Source organism: Vombatus ursinus, unplaced genomic scaffold (genome assembly GCF_900497805.2).
Source record: "Vombatus ursinus unplaced genomic scaffold, bare-nosed wombat genome assembly UNPS02014793.1, whole genome shotgun sequence".
In the NCBI taxonomy this organism is placed as follows: Eukaryota; Metazoa; Chordata; class Mammalia; order Diprotodontia; family Vombatidae; genus Vombatus; species Vombatus ursinus.
In genome coordinates this window covers 17,111,455-17,133,600 of record NW_020954571.1, presented here as the reverse complement: position 1 = coordinate 17,133,600, position 22,146 = coordinate 17,111,455, and the positions used below count along the sequence as shown (strand labels likewise).

The window sequence follows — 22,146 nt, the reverse complement described above, 5'->3', positions numbered from 1 at the left end:
CACACACACACACACACACACACACACACACACACACACACACACACACACACACACACCCCACTGTAGGTCTTTCTTCCAGCAAAGGCTTGATGACAATTTGTTGAGAATGTTATAGAAAGGATTCTTGTTTAGGGATGGGGTTGAACTAGAAGGCCTCTGAGGTCCCTTTCAACTTTAGATCTATGACCTATGACCTCCAGATGAAGCGTCTGAAATGGCTATAATCCAAGATAAGAATAAAGTGGCCCCCGATGTGGGGGAACAAGGAGGGAGTGGCTAGGAGATGCAGGATGCACATGAACTCATTCAACAATATGTTAACAAAGAAACATTTTACACCTAGCTAAGTTGAATAACTTTGCATACCGGGCCGTAGCCAGTCATCTTCATTTCTGTCCTGCCACTGGACTTCAATAACTCTGAAAGAGAAAGTGAATCTGACGTCTTTGTGCAGTTCTGCCTCACTTAAATCCAATTTGCTCTCTAGAGTCAAGACATCACCTCATGATGTCATTGGTCCTTGTCGAGAACAAAGGACGAATAACAACTACAACAGCTTTGTTTGTGGAAATGGAGTTTACGATGAATGGTAATTCAGCACTTGAACATCACAACCAAAAATTATGGAATGTAGCCTGGACTTACTGAGCAGGGCAAAAATTTAACATGTAATAAATAAATATCCGGTAAGACTTGACCTGGTAGCTAGAATTATTCGTCAGAAGCTCACTATCTTTCATGGACTACCAGACGACAAACCTTCATACTATAAATACAGACCTCAAAATATTAGAACCAGAGCATTATTCTTGATAAAATGGTTGTCCACCACTGCCTGGATAGAATGTCAATCTGGAAGAACTTAAGAATAATGTTTTTAATAGAAGCCACTATACCAAATACTCATAATCTCCAGGCTATACGGAAGGAAAAACTTTTAAAACACAGAGACCTGGCGAAAGAAATCTAAATTATGCAAGAAGAAGATGAGGCCTAGATGACCTCCATCATCCTACCTGCCCAAGCTACTTTCAGTGAACCTAGAGAGAATGAACGTCAATCCTTACACTTTTATTCAACTACCCAAAAAAAGCTATTTGATTTGTGCAGTAGTCTGCAGCACATTAACCATGAAAGAATTAATAGAATAGCAACTTGTCCCAGAATCAATTTTAATCCAAATTCCATAAAAACAATGCAAGGAGGAGGAAAAGAGGAGAGGAAGAAGAAGATGATGATGAAGAAACACTGCCGTTTGTTTAGTATTTTATATCCACTATTTATTTGATCCTCACAATAGGACAGAGATTATTACCTCCATTTTATAGATGAGAAAATTGAGACTCAGAGAAATGAAATTACTAGCCCAGAGTCATACAGTGAGTTAGTTGTGGGAGCTGGGACTTGGGCTCCGATGTCTAACTCAAAATCAGAATTCTTCTTAGGATGTTTGCTAGAAGAAAGGTGCCTAAAGATATAGCGGCTGTGAACCTTCAGAGGTATAACACTCTATCTGTTATGAAAGGTAAAGGAGATGCCATTGAAAGATCCAAATATAACCATGGAAAAGGTGAACAGCTGAAATTCAGTGGGAGATCTGTGGGAAGCCTGCCCCACAGTAGGTAGAGGGGCTTTGAATATGCCTTGCAAGTAGATTTTGCCTGACATTGATTGGCAGAGCCACAAATGAGAAAGGGGCTGTGTCTGGCAATCTCATTCATGGGCATCACAAGATAATCTGTTTTCAGGAAGGTGAGTGGGGCTGGCCGTGCCTTTGGCTTGCATTTCAGCTTCCTCTGAATCTCTATTTCTGAGTTTGCTTCTCCTGGCACCACATAGAGCTCTGCCAATGGGGCCACAGTAACAGCCATGCAGCCAGAAGGGGAATGGAAAAAGATCTTTTCTGGATTAGGCCTGCCCCAGAGCATCTTCAGGGTGCTGGCTCTGGGCAGATTGGGTGGAGTGGGAGGGTGACCTGCAGTAAATTCCCTCAGCTGAACTACTGCATCTGGGTTGGCCTGTGAGCGCCTGCCCTCTAGTGGACAAAGCAGCAACTACAGATTCACAGGGAATTATATTAGCCTTGGGGGTGTTACAAGGAGCCTCAAGAGACTGCCACTTGGGATCTGGTTCCATCCCCTCCACGAGTACTTTCAAAAGAGCTTGGAGGGTTGGGGTTTGTTTTGGGGCTTTTTTTGGTTTTTTTTACCAAACATATAAGGAATATTCTGAAATCTATTGTGAGATAGCTGTGTGAGCTTCATTTGAAGAGCATTGGATTTGACATCAGGAGACGTGGGCATTTAGCCCAAGGGACCCAGACCCCTGGAACTTTATGTGAGCCTAGTTATTCCCTTAGCTACTAAACATGCTGAAGATAGTATTTGGGCGGCAGCATAATAGCTGGTGTCTTCTGCAACCCCAGCCACCATTTGGAGGATTTAGTATGAGGGGAGACATTCCCTGCTTGGAAAGGGAAACAGTGAGCTGTGCAGGTAATATGAGAGGGGCATGCACTGCCCTGGGAGTTTGACTGAACTAATAGGTCAATATGAGTCAACACGGTGATATAGCATCCAAAAGAGCTCATTCAAACTTGGGCTGTAATGAAGAAGAATCTGATGTCCAGAAGGAGGGAGATGATGGTCACAGCCAGCTCTGCCTGGATCAGACAACATCTGGAGTACCGTGTCCACTTCTGGACACCACATTCAGAGAAGACATTGACAAACTGCAGTTTAGCCACGGGAAGGCCAACAAGATGATAAAGGGACTTGAAACCATACCACATGGACATTCTTTGAAGAAAATGAAGTCACTTAACGTGGAGATGACTTAGAAGTGACATATAACTGTCTTCAGGCTTGTGAAGAGCTATCATGTGGGACAGGGATTAGATTTGTTCTGCTTGGCCCTAGAAGGAAGACTTATGGGTAAAAGCTGTAAAGAGGTAGAGAGGTTCCATGGAAGTAGAAACTTCCTAAGCACTAGAAATGTTCAAAGATAGAATGGGCTGACTCAGGAGTATGGCTGTACTTTTATGTCATAGATTCCCTTGGGCAGTCTGGTTAAACCTATGGATTTCTCCTCAGAATGATATTTTTAGATGAGTAAAATGCATAAGATTATAAAGGAAACCACTATATTAAAATAAATTCTTAGATACAAAGCTATTATAGATTTATATAAATATATGTGTGTATATGGGCAGCTAGGCAGCGCGGTGGATAGAGTGCCAGGCCTGGAGTCAGTAAGACTCATCTTCTGAGTTCAAATCTGACTTAAAATACTTACTAGTTATATGTCTTTGGGCAAGTCACTTAACCCTACTTAACTCAGTTTCCTCATCTGTAAAATAAGCTAGAGAAGGAAATGGCAAACCACTCCAGTATCTCTTCCAAGAAAACCCCAAATGGAATCACAAAGAATTAGACGTTAATGAAAAACGACTGAACAACATGTGTGTTTGCATATAAATATATATATATATGTATATATACATATATATATATATTTCCACATACAGAGTATTTTGAGATATATACATGCATGCATGCTAGTAATATATACACAAGGTCACAGAACCCCAATCTAGTCCAACCCCTTAAAGTTACAAAATGAGAAAATGAGGCCTGAGGAAGTTGCCCAAGGCTACACAGGAAGCAAGCATTAGAGATGAGATGCATACTTGGGTCCTCTGCCTCCATAGCCTGTGTGCTGTGATATGCTATACAGAACAGCACTCCACTAAGATAGGTTTCCTCCCTTACTGGAGGATTTCTAGCAAAGGCAGGACAATTATTGGACAATTGTTGTAGATGTCATAGAAGGGATTCTTATTTGTGTAGCCTGTACTATGAGGGAAACAGTGTAGCATAGCGAATAGGACCCTGGAGTTGTCAGAAAGACCTGGGTTCGAATTCTACTAAGATGCTTACCAGTTATGTGCCTCTGAGCAAGTCAATTAGTCTTGCTGGTCATATGATCCTATGACCTCTGAGGTCTCTTTCAACTTTGAGATTCTGTTATTTTAATCTGGCCTTTCTCCTTTGCTAGTCTTATAACTTTCCATCTCTGAGTTTCCTTATTTATAAATTCAGATATTTAAGTGGGGCAGGGGAGGAACTTGGATAATTTCTGAAGTCCTTCCCATTCTAAAGTTATATGATCCTTTAATAGACTGAGGAAAACACTTTGGGAAGTAAAGAGCTACTTTACCAATATATAAGGTATTTTTGCTGTTAAGTCATTATTCATTCATGTCTGACTCTTTGTGACCCCATTTGGGGTTTTCTTGGCAAAGATACTGGAGTGGTTTGCCATTTCCTTCAGTTCATTTTACACATGAGGAAACTAAGGCAGATAGGGTTAAGTGACTTGCACAAGGTCACACAGCTAGCAAGTATCTGAGATTAGATTTGAACTTAGGTCCTCCTGACTCCAGAACCAGTATTCTATCCATTGTGCCACCTACCTGCTCCATATAAGGTATAGTTATGATTATCATTGTTATGTTTCTTCCTTGAAAGTAGTATTAAACCCTAATTCTGAGTGGTTTCACTCCTGTAATGGCAAAAGGACAAAAAATAGAGTATTCTACCTTATAGAGGAGTTTGTTTTTTTTTTTTCATTTTAACATTTTCTCTTGGAGAACAGAGGCTGTCTTACTTCCATTTATCTTACATTAGGGCCAATAGGGTAATTAATGATGGACAGATAAACACTTAAAATCATCTGAAAAACTCACTTTGTTTGAAGGAAACCTTCAATGGATCATGTTGCAAAAGCCAAAAATACTTTCTGTAATGTGAAAAGTCACTTTTTAATTTCTTTTTCCAGTTCTCCAGTGTTTCTGTGTGGATGTTGAGGCAAAGATTCCATGCCAAATTCTCATAAAGAATGTTTTGTCTCCCCAAGGCATCCCCTGGGCCTGGACTGCTGTTGCCCAAAGGTGACTGCTGTGTTCTGTCTCCCCCTCTTCATATCAGAGCCAATACCATCAGTGATAAACTCAATGCCACCAGGACAGTGACCAGGGGACATAACTCCTCTGCTGCAGGCAGGGACTGACTGACATTGCTAGCTGCCTGCTGATTGTGTCCACCTGTATGTGAGGTCAATCAGCTTGACATGGCTCCTAACCATAAAACAGAAACAAATAATATTGCCTGTGCTCCCCTGAGACTCCCAGGCACCATTGTGTGTTTTCCAATTATTTTTCACAGCCAGTATTAATTTTCGTAATCCATGCGGGGTAAAAAAAGTTTGCATAGCAGGTGGAGTTGGCTCTTAGCATAATTGTTAATGAGATACTAATACAAGCATTACACTAAAGGGTAGGCTTATAGATTGTCAAAGGACCTTACAGTTCATCCAGTTCCTCAAGTTTGATTTACAGAGGATGAGACCAAAGTAGGGAAGTGATTTGCCCAGGTCACACAGTTCCCCTGCTGCACAGCTCAGTGCTCATTATGTAGAATCACAGAATATCCGAGTTGGGAGGGAGCAGAAAGGTCACAAAGCCCAACTCACACCTGAGCAAGAGTCCCCTCTATGGCAGCCCCACCAATGGATCATCCTGCCTCTATGTGGAACTTCAGGGTCAGAAACTTTCTGCCTGCCATGCCGCCAATTCCACATTTCCCTCTCACATCAATAGTTCGATAGCGTTGTGAACTCAGAGATGGGGGTTATTCTCCTACCAATACAGATCACCACCCATCCATGCCTCCTTGTCCAGCACACTTCTTGTCTGTGTCCTTCAATAAGTTCTCCACAGTGGGTATACCCACCAGGTCAGAGGCCTTCCACTGAGTCTTTTGACTACATAGCCACAGATAACTAGTCCAATACTTGGGCCATTGATCACATCTGCCATCCATCACTCTGACCAGAAGACTAACTCGCCTCCCTTTCTTGTCATACATTTGTCATACCACTTTTGTGTAAGTTGATAATATGTTGCATGCTACTTAGATCACTGTGCATCTTTCCATTACTTTGAGTAACGAACACTTTTTATTCTTCTGAGATTGTGATGTTCCATGACTTCAAGTCATATAACATCACTGGGACAGTATTAGTGTTAGTCCTTCCTCAGAATAGAGGGAAGAGACTCTGGATGCTAAATTTTGCTATCAGATTGTTGGTTTCTGTATCAGTTGGTTTTTCTAAATTGTTTTTCTTTGTGATGAAGGAGGGCTCCACGTCTAGGTTTGGGTGTGGAGTAAGGGGGTGGAGGTAGGACATTAGTAAAGGTCTATGATTTAAAAAAGAAAAGAAATCTTTGAAAACTTCCATTTAAAGAAAAAGGAATACTAATATTTAAAAAGATGGTCTTTGGTGGTCAGGAAACTACCAGAGACTGTTGAAAGTACTACCCAGTTTCACAAATGGGGCAGGTCAATTGTTCAATTCAGGGTCCAGGTATCTGTCTGTTTGCATTGTCTAATATATATATATGTGTGGGTGTGTGTATTAGACATATATATACACATGTATACATACACACGCATGTGTGTGCACATGTGTGTGCATGTATACACATGTGTGTACACACATATGTGTGTGTACACATATACACATGTATGTATGTACTGATGGAGCAGATCGGTGGGCTGCCTATTTAAGTCTACGTCATAGTCTGGACAATACACAGTCTTCATCCATTTGTTCGCCCGTGTTCTGGACACCAGATATTCAATGCAACCTAAGAGCAAATTAGTTTTTCAGATGTTAGGGACACACTGCACCCCTCCCCACTCTTTTATTAGAAGAAATCAGAATGGCCTGTTTTCCCTAGAAAGGCTGCCTCATGGCCAGATTTTTTTTTTCTGGAGCATTTGGGAAATGACTCTGCTCTATGAGCTGACAGGAGGAAAAAGATGCTCTTACTTGACTTTATAGGCTAGTAGGGACTGAAGCCTACAAAACCAGGAAAAGGATGGAGTCAGGCACACTAATTCACCAGACAATGGAATGTTCCAACCAAGAGGGCCCCCTGGATGGTTCAGATGGGTGACTGCCAGGACAAAGAAAGTCCTACTTTACCCAGTAGGGATGAACATATGAAACTCTATCCCACCTCTCCCCTACAGAAGTGAGACTGGTTGGAAATGTAAACAAATGCAAGGATTTTCCTAGGACGTAAAGTTAGACATTAGAAATCATCTAATACAACCTCCTCATTTTACCAATGAGAAAACTGAAGCCCAGAGAAGTTCAATGATTTGCCGTATCACACAGGTATTAAATATTCATTCAATCACTAAACATTTCTTGAGTGCCTGCTATAGTATTGCTAGGCATTGTACTAGGCACTGGGGGTAGAAGGATAAAAATTAAACAGTCCCTGCTTTCAAGGAGTTTACATTCTATCAAGGTGACAATATATATATACACACATAAGTAGAAACAAAATAAATATGGAATCAAGGGAAGATAATTTCAGAGGGAGGTGACAGTAGCATGGGGGCAGTCAGGAAAGGCTTCCTAAAGGAGTTGAGCTTTGAAAGAAGCCAGGGATTCTAAAGATGGAGATGAGAAGGGCTTGCATTCCAGGCATCAAGGACAGTCTGTGAAAAAGCAAGATGAGAAGTAGAACGCTGTATATGAGGAACAACAAGAAGGCTAATTTGGCAGGACCATAGAGATCATGTAATAAACTTGGAAAGGTGGGTTAGAGCCAAGTTGTGACAATCTTTAAATAGCAAATGAAGGGGGTTGTATTTGATCCTTGGAGCAAGGGAGAGGCCTAGTCAGACTGTGCTTTAGGAATGTCACTTTGGCAACTGTTTAGAATATGGATTGGAGGGGGGAAAGACTGAAGACAAAGGCAATGAAGGTCTGAACTAAGGTAGTATCCCTCTGAGCAGAGAGGAGGGGACAAATGGAAGAGGTATTTTGGAAGTAAAATTGGCAAGACTTGGCAACTGAATTAGATATGTGGGGTCTAGGATGATTCCAATGTTGAGAACACAAGATGAACCAGGATTTGAGGTCAGGTTGTCTGACTCCAAATGTAGGGCATGTCCCACTAACCCCTGCTACTTCCTGAGGCCATCCTAGAGAATAGAGTCACAGATTATTAAGGTTAGTTAAGGGTGGATTAGGTAAATCCTCAGCCTGTAGGGGAGAGTGGAGGGCTACTCCACTTTCTACCATAAGACTTGCTTGATACCCCCGTGGAAAGCAGAAGCATGGGAGCTGTATGGAGATCACAGATCTCACCTAAACTGCTGCATCTAATTCAACAAATATTTACTTAGCCCTTACAAGCTGCTTAGTGAGTGATACTAAGGAAGAGACATGGTCTCTGTCTTCAACGAGCTTCTTGTCTGATTGGAGGAAAAAATACATGTATGTGTTTAAAAAAAAAAAGATTAAGAGTATTCTGCCACTTACTACCTGGTTGTGGTGCCTTTATTTAGGTAAATCAGTCCAGAAAACAGTTTCTGATAGAACCACATGAATGTAAGAACCAAATGTGTAACCACAGGAAAGGGCATTACATTTGGAGAAAAAGGAAATGAAACTTGGGGAGGCCACTACTCTTCTTTGGGCCTCAGTTTCCTCATATGTAAAATTATACTATTGGGCAAGCTGACCCAAGATCCCTTCCATCCTTTATCTCTCCCCAACAGCATGCAATTTAGTGTTCTGTAACATTGCTCATTCCACTGTGTTTGTCTGGTGGGACTGTTGGTAGAACTGGTAGCTCACCTGACTACTGGGCACTGTCAGGAAAGCAGTGACATCCCTAACAGGAAGCCTTGCCCAAATTGGCATCCCCCACTTGGCTGCGGTATGGGGCTGTCTTGTCACTGAAATACCAGGTGCCTCGGAAAAAGAGAGTGGGACACGGTCAGGAGGGCCATGGAAGGCGGAGATCAGAAGGCCGGTCTCCTTCATTATCATGCAAGAGCACCTGGCAATACAGGCCCCAGCCCTTGAGCTGGGGACAGACTGGGCAGAGATAATGAAGACTTCTCAGAGACAGCCCACTCCAGCCCCCAGATACAGCTCAGCGTCCTGCTGTGCACTGACAAGCCTGTTACACTAATTGCGGAGTGGGGCTCAGTAGCCACCTCTCAGCATAGGGCTCTGCACACTGAACTAATTACTAGGTTCCAGCACCACATGTCTTCTCAGCAGGAGGCCATTTGCCCTATAAATCATCATACATGAGTAGCAGTTAGCTAAGACCATCCTATGATGCCAGGCTCCTGCTGTCTGTGCATGCCCTTATGGTCCATGGGGCTGCACACCCCACCCCCACCTATTCCCAGACAATTCCACTTTTTCTAGAGATGAAGGACCTCAAACAGATTCCCTTCTGTCTTTTCTACCCTCAAGGTGTCCCTGATCCTCAAGCTTATCACCCCACCTCTGGTACTACCTGGGTGACCTGGGGCATGTCACTTAACTCCCCAGGGCCTCAGTTTCTTAACCTGTAAAATGGGAGTATTGGATTGGATTCCTCTGGGGTCCCTTCCAGCCCCTATGACTAATCTAGTCATAGAAGATATCTCTCACAGAGGATATCTGCTCTGGGCCCAGTGCTCTCAGAGGGTAGAACTTGTTTACATCCCTTAGCTGTTACCCATATCTCCAAACCAAATCTGATTCCCAAGGTTAAGGATTGGTCTGGATAAGTGATGTCAGTAGGCAGAAGGTCTACAGAGGAATGTCCCAGGAATCTGTGCCTGGTCTCATATTCTAACACTTTTATCAATGACTTGCATAAAGGCGTAAGTGGCATGCTTATCAAATTTGTAGATGTCACACAACTAGGAGGATGGACATTTAACACAGGTGATGAAAGTGGCAGGATCCAAAAAGATCTCCACAGACTAGAATATTATAAGTCTACAGAGAAGAAATTGAACTGGAATAAATATGAACTTATACTGGGGTTTGAGAAATCAACTTCATAAGGACAAGATAAGGTTAGATAACAGTTTGCCTGAAAATAATCTGGGGAGTTTAGTGGCCTGCCCATTCGTTAAGAACAAATAGCATGATATGGGAGCCAAAAAAGTTCATGCAATTTTACCCTGGTAAAAGCACATGTTGGGGCAGCTAGGTGGCGCAGTGTGTAGAGCTCCACCCTTGGAGTCAGGAGGACCTGAGTTCAAATCCTGCCTCAGATGCTTGACACTTATGAGCTGTGTGACCCTGGGCAAGTCACTTAACCCCAATTGCCTCACCAAAAAGCAAAAAAAAAAAAAAGCACATGTGAAATGTTGTGTCCAAGTCTGGATATCTGAGAGGAGAATTGGAGAATAGACAGAGAGTGACCAGGACTGCAACAACTGAAGACCATGCCATATCAGGAGAGGTTGAAAGATGCTTAAGCCTGGAGAAAAGAAGATTCAAGAGAAACATGATAGCTGACTTCAAGTATATGAAGGTTTATTGTGTGAGAAAGGGACTAGACTTTCTGCTTGGCCTCCGAGTGCAAAAGAGAGGAGCAGTGAGCTGAAGTTGTTATGATGGTAGACTTTAACTTGATGTAAGGAAAACTTCCTAACAATTAGAGCTGCCCAGAACTTAGAAGGGACCATCTTGGCAATAATGAGTTCTCTTTCCACCTTCAAACAATGACTCTTTGGCCTCTCCTGAGGCATGAGGTAGAGGGGATTCTTGTCTAGGTATGAATTAGATTAATTTGCCACTAAAATCCTTAAGATTATGTGATTTTATGAAATCCCAGAGGCAAGGGCAGGTCTTCAGAATTCCTAATTTGTGTCCTTGGAAAAGAAGTTATAAAATTTACCCAAACCTGGATTAAATTCGGTTCACTTCATTCAACTAGTATTTAGACAATACCTAATATATGACCAAATTCAAGAGGATTGTGATAAAATCAGAAAGTCACTGAGTTTGGAGTCAAAGAGCCTGGGTTTGAATTCCAGGGCTCTTAGTACTTGTGAGACCCTGGGCAAAACTTTTAACCTCTCTGGGCTTCAGTTTTTTCCTCTGTAAAATGATAGGATTGGACTAGATGGTGTCTAAGGTCCCTTCTAGTTCTAAATCCTTTGATCCTAAACTGAACAGCTAAATAACGTTACAAATCTCAAATGAAATGGGGTTGGGGTAGGGAAGGGTTCAGACCAAGTGCAGTAGATGCTGACAGGAGAGAAAAGGTCTATATGATGATCTGGGGTAGTCAAGGAGGAGAGGTTTGACATGAGATGGGCCTTGAAGAACAGATAGGCTTTAAATAAGTAGAATGGAGATCTTTTGCCATCTTAAGGGTGTGTTAAGGATGATACAAAAATCCACCAAGTTATTGCTATGTCACTTCTCCCACAATGCCATGGGAGCCACAGAGTATATTTTTAGTGGAGAAATTCTAGTCCATCCAAACTGCAATGGTGTTCATTCAGTAAAAGCCCAGCGGGCCAGGCCTGATAAAGTCTGTCTGTGTCTGTGTGTATGTTTTTACATTTTTTTTCTATTTAATGTAACCCAGATGGCAAGAGACAGCAGAAGTCACAAAGTGCTGCCTCTGCTAAGAAAGACAGAGCTTTGAAGGGAAGGGAGAGTTGGCTCAAACAGGGTTGAGAAATCTCCCCTGCTAGGCTGAGAGGCAACTGAAACCATAGGGTTAGCCTCAGTATGCGACTGCATCCTAACACTGGAACTGAATGGGCTAGATAGTATATCCTTCTTCCTTTATTAATTGTTGGTTCAGCTTGGCATGCACACATGGACAGTCCCAACCTGGCACTCTCTGCAGGGAGAATGGCTTCGGGGGGAGGGGGCATTCCAGCAATACCCAGACAAATTGGCAAGCCCCCCCACAAACAGCTTGCTCCTTCCTGTTTCTGAGCCTGCCCACAGAGCATTGTTGTCCCCTGGAATGACCTCTTCCTGACCAATCTGTGCCCCTCCCCTTCATTAAAATCCTTATCTCCTTCAGGGAAGTTTCCAAGTTACCCCATATGCTCAAATCCAATCCACACGTGCACATGTACACACACACACACACACACACACACACACACACATTCACACTACTGCCCTTACTCAATACCTTATGCTTCATTTGCCCAATATAATTTTTTTACTCATAGGTACCTCATTGTATAAGAACTCTTAAGTCTTTTAAATATGTGTTTAGCCTCCCCCTTAAAACTCTGAATATCAGAAATTCAGAAAGCATGGGCTAGAAGTTAGGAGATAAGAGTTCTAATTCCCAGCCACCCACCCCCATCCCCAACACCCACTCACCCCTGATTCACTATGTGACTTTAGACAAATCATCCCCAACTCTCTTGGCCTTAGTTTCCCCATCTGTAAATGAGCATCTTGAACTCTATAGGATGCCAAACTTGAAAGGGACTTGAGAAAACCATAGAGAAAACTCTTGAAACTCTGACTTTCATGAGAGAGAGAGTACAAGAAAGTTGGGTGTTGGGGCAGCTAGGTGGCACAGTGAATAGAGTACTGGCCCTGAAGTCAGGAGGACCTGAGTTCAAATTTGGCCTCAGACACATAACACTTACTAGCTGTGTGACTCTGGGCAAATCACTTAACTCCAATTGCCCCACCAAAAAAAAAAAAAAAGTAGGGTGTGTTGCCTCCAAATTTTAGGGGCTCAGAAGAATCCCCCTCTTCCCCCACGGGGATTCAGGATGCTGGTGTATGTCTGGCCTATTTGGAAGCCTGAGCAATCTCTCCAGAAGCTTCAGGCGTTTCTCCACTCCTTTGGGTTGCCCACCCTGACAAGTACCTGACAAGTACTCTTGGAACAAGGTGTTCAAATGAACATTTTCAGATCACATGCTTCTCAGAGTCAAGAAAAGCTACAGTTTTTTTGACGGGTGGAAGAAAGGGAGAAGTCTGCCTTTCAGTCCATCCTACCCTGAACCTGGGAGGAATCCCAGGACACACTCAGAGCCAGCAGTGAATTGCTTCTACAGCACAGAGTGTGACAGAGAAGCCACAGGCAGCTTCAGCTCCCCTGGGGCCCAGAACCTTGACTCAGCAGCCTCCAGAGCCAAGCTGTTGGCAAGGAGCTCCTCCCAGACATCTGAGCTGAGACAGATAAACCTGAGCGAGTGGAAGGAAAGAAACTGCCTTAATGAATAACTGCAGTAACTCTGTCTTCCAACTGGACTGGGGTCTATTGATTACAGGCCGGGTACAGAGCTCAGCGATGCTCCTGGGGCTGCTGTAAACTGGAAGCAGCAGGCATCTGTGCCCAAGTTGAGTGCAGATTTAGGTTTTCAAGCACAGTTTCCCAGCATTGTTAGACGCTCCTCAAACATCCCAGAGTGAGAGCAAAAGCTCTGCCAATGAAGACCACTGGCTCCCCCAGCCCTCTTCAGTTATGAAAAGAAAGGAGCTAAACACTGCCCCAGTTCCCAATGCCCTCAGTGCAATAAGATCCCCTCTTAGGCAAGTGAAGGCAGTTCCCTGTATATTTATTCTGTGTGTGTGTATATATATCTATATATCTATATAGATATATATAGATATATATAGATAGATAGATAGATATAGATGCATACCACTTTGTATTTATTTGTATTAGTTCTCATATTTATTCTCGCTATATATATACATATATATGCAGAATATATATGTATTCTGTAGAATTTATTGTGTGTACATATATTCTGTAGAATTTGTTCTGTGGACATTTCTATTCTATATATTTATACATATACATATACATACATATGTATATCATATATATTATATATATATACACAGAATAAATATGAAGAGAACTGATACAAAACAATACAAATACATAGTGCCTGACACATAGTAGGCACCTAATAAATGCTTGTTGATTCATTGTGCCCTTGGCCTCACTTTCCTCATCTTTTCCTCACCTTTTCCTTCTTTAAGGAAGGAAGAGGGATGGACTCTGGTTTCCAAAGTACTTTCCAGCTCTGACATTCAGTGATTTGGAGGCTGAGGTAGGGGAAGAGGAAAACTGATGAGCTGGGGCAGTACTCTTGTCTACTGACTGTTGTAATGACTAAAGTTTAGTCATGGTTTAGTCACTAATAGCATCGTGTTACAGGATAAACACTTGAATAGAAGTCAGACCTGGATAGTAGTCCTGGTTCTGCCACCGAATAGCTGTGCAACATTGGACAAATCACTTCCTTCTCTGGGTCTTAGTTTCCTCACTTGTATTATGACCAGATTGGGCTCAGTGAGCTCAAAAGTCCTTTCTTCCCAAGCTAACATCCCCAGATTCCATTAATCTAGTTGGAAGGATAAGAGGGGAAGAACAGGAGTGACTGTGGTGAGTAGTTTAGGTGGCGTTTCCCATCTGTAGCCTCCAGGATTCAGTGCAAGACTCTGAAGGTCAAATCACTACCTGGCAGACAGTTTCTTGGAACTTCACAGCCCACTTACCTTTCATTCAGGGTCCTTTGTGAGCTGTAGACCATCCAGGTGTGGGCCTCATCATTCATCCCTTCCTTTGTTCTGAAAGGAAGAAGCTCAAGGAAACCCTTACTTAGTCTTTGGTTTCCTCCCACCTGCTTCTCCACTCCAGACATGGTGTCCACTTAATCGGAGGGTTGGTTTGGGGCTGTGTTGTCTTGTCGTTGAGAAATAATTAATGAGTTGAATGGTTCCCTCTCTTCTGCAGGGGTTAATACTCAGTTCACTTCAGGCCTTGGTGAGTTTCTCTTCTCCTCAGAACACTGTGCTAGGTGCTGGGGGCAGATACAAAGATGACTAAGATGGGTCCCTTCCCACAGAACATTTACTTTTAATGGGGGGGGGATCTCATATGTAAACCATTTGAATTTAGTTCCATTTAGTTCACCCACTTCCCACTACCATTTGCTGTTTTAATTCCTTCACATACAAGGCAGAATGGGATAAGGTCAAAGGAGGAAATCTAGACAAAATTCTTTAAGAACGTTGAAGAGAAAGAGAAGACTTTCAGCAAGGGGTATGGGGATGGGGAGTTGAGAAGAATGGGGCAGGAGTCAGTGAAGCCTTCATGGGGAGGTGACACCTGAGCCTGACTTTCAAGCAAAAGATATTCGTATCATAAAGTCAGTGTCGTGGCCTGCCTAGCTCCCTGTCCTCTCATCCTTGTGACTGAAGGCTCAGCCTCTCCCTTGCAGAGTCATCCTTGCCCTAAAAGCTCTGACCAATCAATCCTAGCCCTTGGCAGGAGGAATATAAAGGAAGAAAATCAAACTGGTCTGTGGTAATTGTCCAAGTTTGGTCATCAAATTGGCTGGCCCCACCACAAAAGTATATTATCTAATCTTAACTAGGCTTTCACTGCAGCAAAGCCAACATTCTGTGTCTCCCTAATGATTCACTGTTGTATAGTATTCCCAGACCTAATCTCCTCAAGCCTCTCTCAGCACTCCTGCCCCACCACCTTCTCAGCCCTCGCCTCATATTTCACACCCCCCCCAAAAGACCAGTCTGTAAGAGCTCTCTCTTCTCCCCTCCTCTCCATCTCACATCACTTAGAGGAAAATGGAAGACGATGTCTTCATTCTATCCTCCTTTCCCTGGGCCTCAGATGAAGAGGTGGCCCTTCTCTTTGACGAGGCCAATCCTCCTGCACAAACTCTTGATCCCTTAGCAGCTCTCCAGCAAATTGTTCCCACTGTCCATACTCTTTCTCATCTTCAGTTTCTCCCTATCAACTGCCTTCTTCCTTGCTGCCCACAAATGTGCTCATATCTTCCTCAAATTAAAAAAAAACACCTCACTTAATCCTGCTGGCCTACTAGCTATTATCCTATATATCTCCTCCCCTTCATTGCTAAACTCCTTGACTTTCTCACTTACTTTCTCACTGACTTCTCACCTCTACAGTTAGTGCCTCTACTGCCTCTTTCCTCGCTTTCTTCTAAACCCTTGCATATCATTCACCTGAAACTGCCCTCTCCAAAGTTACCAATGAACGCTTAACTGCCAAACCTAATGACTTTTTCTTGGTCCTTATCCTTCTTGACCTCTCTGCAGGATTCCACACAATTAATCACCTTCTCCTTCTAGATCCTTGCTCCTCTCTAGGTTTTCATGACACCAATCTCCTGGTTCTCCTCCTATCTGTCTCAACCATTCTTTCTCCATTCGTTGCTGGTTCTGCATCCATAGCACGTCCTCTAACTGTGGCTGGGCATCCAAATTTTGTCCTGGGCCAACTTCCATTCTGTTCCTCTTCTGTCTTGCTTAGTGATCTGATCAGCTCCCACGGGTTCAATATTCATCTCTAGACAGCTGATTACCAGATCAATATATCCAACCCTAGTCTTTCTCTTAAGCTATAGTCACACATCTCCAGCTGCCTCTTGGCTATCTCAAACTAGATTTCTGTTAGGCTTCTTAAACTTAACACGTCTAAAGCAGAATTCGTTATCTTTTCCCCCGAACCTCCTCCATTTCTGAATTTTCTATCATTGTTGAGAATACCAACACCCTCTCAGTTACCCAGGCCCACAGCCTGGGTGTCACCCTCGACTCCTCATTCTCACTCACCCCACATATTCAATCCACTGCCAAATCTTACTGTTTCTACCTTTACATCTCTCAGGTCCATTTCCTTCTCTCCACTCATCTGAATTATTTCAATAGCCTTCTAATTGGTCTGCCTTCCTCCAGTCTCTTCCACAGTCCTACTGGTTCTCCCCTCACCTGCCAAGATGATTTTTCTAAAGTACAAGTCTAACCACATCACACCCCTCCTCAAGGACCTCTGGTAGCACCCAATAACCTCCAGGATCAAATATAAGGTCCTCTGTTTGGCATTTCCATTCTTCTTACACCTTGCACACACACACACACACTCTGATCCAGAGACCACTGTTTGCATTTCCTCAAACACAACAATCAGGCATTTGAACTGACTGCCCCTCGTGCCCAAAATGCTCTGCACCTCCCTTCTGCCTTCTGTTTCCTGGCTTCCTTCATGGCTGGCTACACTCTACCTTCTGCAGGAGGTCTTTCCTGATTCTCCCTAGCTGCTTATGCTTTCCCCTTTCAGGTTTCCTTCATTCAGTCTCTTCTGTGTATGTTTTGTATGCACCTAGTGATTTACATGTTGTCTGCTCCCCGTCCCCTCTTGCAATGTATATTCCTCAAAAGTAGGGATTGTGGGGTTATTTTATTTTATTTTTCTTTGTCTCCCCAGTGCTTAGTATAGTACATGGTACATAGTAAACACTTAATAAATGCTTGCTGCCTGCCTACCTGATGGATCAAGTTGTTTGTGTTTCCGGTCCTGCTGTAACCGGAGTACTCCAGTTCTCTAGTGACTGGATACAGCTCAGGTCCCCTTAGTGTCTGGGTGTCCTGCCTGGTCCCTAAGTCTCAGCGAGTATCTGGCTAGCTGGTATTTTATTCATCTCATTTCAAAAAATTTTTGGTAACAGATGAACCCACACTGTGGTAATCGTGTTGTGGTGAAAAGAACACTGTATTTGGAGACAGAGGCCCTGGCTTCAAATCCTTACTCTGGTTCCATCTGTTCAACCCCCTCATTTTACAGATGAGTAAGCTGAGACTCAAAAAAGGAAAATGACTTGCCCAAGGTCACGCAGCTTATAAATGGCAGAGCCAGGCTTTTTATCCAGCTCTTCAGACCCTAAACACAATGTTTGGGTGTGTTGTTTTTTTTCCCACCGTGCCATGTTGTTTCTATGGCTCCATGCTGCCTTTTCCTCACACTTACAGAATAGGGAAATTAAAAGTTGAATGTCCAGACGAGGAAAGTTAGAGTAGGGTAAAAAAAAGAATATGGCCTTGGAGAGGAAGGTCAATCAAAACAAACCAACATTTGCCTAGGGCTTAGCCAAGGTCATATAGTTGATAAGTGGTGGGTGGATTCAGGATTTGAATCCAGGTCTTCTGACTACCAGTCATTGGCTCTCGTGACCCCAATACTGCCTCCACTATCCCGGCTGGATAGCTTAAGTTTGTTTCTCTTGCATTATGACTACCAGAAATCTTTATGAAACAATCCTTCCTTTTCATGGGAAGATTCTTATGAACTGATGCAAAGTATAGGCAGAACTAACTAAACAATATATGTAATGACTACAAATATGTTAATGGAAAGAACAACAAGAAAACAAACAAACAAAAAAAAAACAGAATACTAATGTGATTATAATGACCAAATCTGACTCTAGAGAAGAGATGAGAAAATACCTCCCTTCCTTCTTTTCAGAGGTGAAGGGCTATAGGTGTAGAACATTGCATATACAATCAGATACTAGAAACATGCTGTTTAGTTTTGCTGAGCTGTTTCTTTTTCTCTGTTTTTAATTTTTTGTAATAATGGATAGCTACCTGGATAAGGGAGAAAGAAGGCTGTATTCAGAAATGAAAGAGATATTAAAAAAAGCCTTCAATAAAAATTTAAAATACAGAAAAATAACAAATAAATAGCTTTCTACTCATTGATAGCATAAGGATCATTGCTCTTCAAAACAATGACCGCGACACTTTGCTTCTGAACCCCACAGTATGTTTGGCGTAGGCATCAATCTTTCATAGAATTCACACCTGGAAAGGACTTCCGATATTATTTAGTCCAGTCATGTCATTTTACAGATGAGAAAACTGAGGTTCAGAGAGGGGACATGACTTGTCTAAGGTCCCACAGGTAGTAAGTAACAGAGCCAGGATTCAAACCCAGTATTAACTCCAAATCCAAGCACTAAGAGGTTGTGTCCCCTTTTATTTTGCTGAGAGAAAACTGGAGACTGAGATGACACAGATAGCAGAGTCAAACTCAAGTCCTCTGATTCAAATCTAATATGCTTTCTATGAAAACAGATTCAATTCAGGTGTTGTAGAAAGCATGAGATTTAGAGTCAGAGAATTGAATTGAATAAAATTTAGCTTAAGTTCCCATCCTTATGGAGCTTCTAGTCTAGTAGGAGGATCCAACAGCAATACAGATTGTTATAGTATGAAAATTGTGCATCAGTTGCACAATTGCAATTGCTGTTGTTCGTCCTTCATTCTCAGAGGGGACCAGGGACATCACAGGCGATGACTTGGGTGTGAAATGGATTTATCAGTTAGAAACAAAATTTATTATTAGGTAAAGCCTGATGGGTAGGATTGTTATTGACCCAGAGTGTCAGAGAAAATTCCCTGGAAGAAGAAGCATTTGAATAGGGTTTCAAAAGATAGGTAGTAAAAAGGCTAAATAATAAGTGAAATAGGTGAATTCACTGTTTAGTCGTCTTTCGGTTGTGTCTGACTCTTCGTGGCCCCATTTGGGGTTTTCTTGGCAAAGATACTGGAGTGTTTTGCCACTTCCTTCTTCAGCTCATCTTACAGATGAAGAAACTGAGGCAAATTACTGTCTAGTTTTAAAGTTAGTTATGTTTTTATAGTACTCTTGAAGTGTGAGGATCTATACGTGTGTCTCCGTGGCAAGAGCACTGAATTTGGAGTCAGGGGTCCTGCATTCAATATCCTTCTTCTGTCAGTTATAAGCTATGTAACCTTGAACAAAGCTCTTACCCCTCCTGTGCCTCAGTTTCCTCATCTGAAAATTAATAGGGCTAAACCCAACTAACTTCTAAGTTATTTCTAAACTCTAATCTAAATCTGTGTTCCTACAGTCTGTGATCTCAATAGTTCTTTCTGTCTGGCTATAGATTTTGTGGCTATAGTCATGACTACCCAGGATGTTTGACAAACCAAAATATCCTCCATTGCCAGGCTACAGAATAGACAGTTCAACTGTTTCTGGTCTGGGGAGAAGTATGAGGAAGTTGCCACCCCAGTTTGGTACTTGGTGTCCTGGAAAATATTGAAGGCTTGTACATAGTGGCTGATTCCATGTGTTCTAAGAAGCAGGAATTGTGAACATTTTCATTGGGAGAGCCTGACATTTGTGGAATATGGTTCTGTATCTCCTATCTAGTGGCCTGGTCTCAGTCAGTCAGTGAAATCAGTGTAGACTTTGCCATGTCCATCCTGTTAGATGCCCCATCCTGAACCCCAGCCCTGTCTCTGGAACCAGGAGGAAGCAGACTGGAGGCCAGTGGGGGAAGGGGGCAGTGTTTTTTTGGTTATTTGAGTGTCTCCCTACTCTGGTCTCACACCCCTGCTTTGTTTCCTCTCCTCACAGGCTGATGCCAAGATGGTGTGTGATGTAGTAAGTCGAATGGAAGACACGGAGCCCTTCTCTCCGGAGCTGCTCTCCGCCATGATGAGACTCTGGGCAGACTCTGGAATACAGGAATGTTTCAACCGTTCCCGAGAATATCAGCTTAACGACTCTGCCAAATAGTGAGTGTCCCAGGCCATCGGGGGCAGCTGTGACCACTGGAGCAGGGATAACCCGAGTGGGGAGACACAGGGCAACAGTCCTATCAGCTGTAAGATATTGGAGAAGCTAGATGGGAATGGAGAAGGGTTCAACCTCTGACGGGGAAGAGGGCCAAGACAGACAGAGAAGGGGTTGGGGAGGGATAAGAAAGGAATTTTAAAATGAAATTTCCTAAAAGGCAGAGGTCATGTTAACACTACAAAGTGCAAAGTACATCTTAGCCCAGATATGGCATCTAGCTCAGCAACTCTATTTCTATTGAGGACCCCTAGCAAGCAGGAACCATGTAAGGAAAAAAAAAACCCTTTTTAAGGTGTTTTATTTGTTTTCAAGAACATGTGAAACTCTCCATATTCACCTACTTTTAAACTTAGTGCTAGGAACCATAAAATTCTAATCAATAAATTTGATAAGAAATTAAAGTACTTCATTTCTACATTATGCTCAACTAGGTGAAGGGGGAAAGGAAAAGAGAAGAAACAGATACACAGAGAGAAGAGCAACAGAGACAAAGAAAGACATATACACTCACCTGAGCTATTTAAGATGTCATTACTAAAGACTTAAAAAAAATCTTTTAAAATCACAGAATCCTTAAGATCATAGATTTAGAGCTAGAAAGGACCAGAGACTTCACCTAATCTTATTTTATAGATTGTGTTACATTTTTGCAATGTTGACCATAAATGGGTACCTCCTTTTCATACTTCACATGCTGAATGAAATTAAGCTAAGGACCAGATCTACCCTTTGGACTGGAGGTCTCAGACCTCTGGTATTAACTCATGAGAGCTAATGACTGTAAGATAAACTTCTGCTGTCAGGGCTTCCAAAAAGTTTATCAGTGTACCACAGGAGCTTTGGGGCCTGGTAATTTACTTAAGGCAACATACATGCATTCAAACTGAAATCCTAAAAGCCAGGTATATACCACCAACATTAAACCAAATCACTTGGAAGTAAGTTAACTTGAACCCAGTACGTGACACATAGTAGGGTCTTAGTAAATGCTTTTTGATCTATTTTCCTCCTGACTTTACCCACTCATCATTGTCCAAGTATATAGTATATCCTGGCGGTGATAATACTTCATTGTGACGACTGGCCTAAAAGGGACTTCAGTGAGGCCAAGAATGCCAGATCTGTAGACCCAGGCATTTAATAGAGCATGAGCCCAAAACTGGTGACTCCCACAAGATGGGCTCTTCAAGACAGTACCCAATGGGCCCATGGAGGTGCCCCTGAATATCTATATCTGGAGACTCCTCACCCAGAGCCCAGTGCCAATGGCAGAATTGTGGGTACCAGATCCTGGTCCTTTTCTTGAATTTGGGGCCCACAATGTGCAGATACTATCTCTATAGAAAAGGGAGATTACAGATTGCCCCTCTTTAATGGCACCTCTATTAACAATATTGTGCTGGGCAGGTGCATAGCCTCCTCTGGAGGGCTCTGGTGTGTCCTAGACATGGAGAGTGAATTGGCCTGGAGCCACTGGAGGGTGTTTTGTAATATACACCCCTCCACTTCTGCACATCTTGATCTGCTGCACATCAGAAGAGAATTCATGGTTTCAGTGTTGTAACACACTCTCACCCTAAAGGTCTTTTCACAGCATCTGCTCTAATCAAAACATCTGATTCCCTGAAATTTGTTTCTTTTTTTATTAATTTATTTTTAGTTTTCAACAATTACTTCCATGTTTTTGAGTTTTAAATTTTTCTCTGCCTACCTCCCCAAGACAGTATGCAATCTGATATAAACTCTACATGTGCATTCCTATTAAACATATTTTCACATTAGTCATGTTGTAAGGAAGAATTAGAACCAATAGAAGGAAC

General features: G+C 42.5%; 1 protein-coding gene across 2 annotated transcripts in view; it reads left to right on the top strand.

Annotated features, from left to right (window-relative positions):
- The window catches only part of GNAO1 (G protein subunit alpha o1), a 233,933-nt gene that overhangs the window by 181,758 nt on the left and 30,029 nt on the right, over positions 1-22,146 (top strand). For both annotated transcript variants that reach the window (XM_027869429.1, XM_027869430.1), the window contains one exon: positions 20,105-20,265. In XM_027869429.1, coding sequence (XP_027725230.1) covers positions 20,105-20,265 — 161 coding nt within the window. The remainder of the gene's footprint in view (positions 1-20,104; positions 20,266-22,146) is intronic.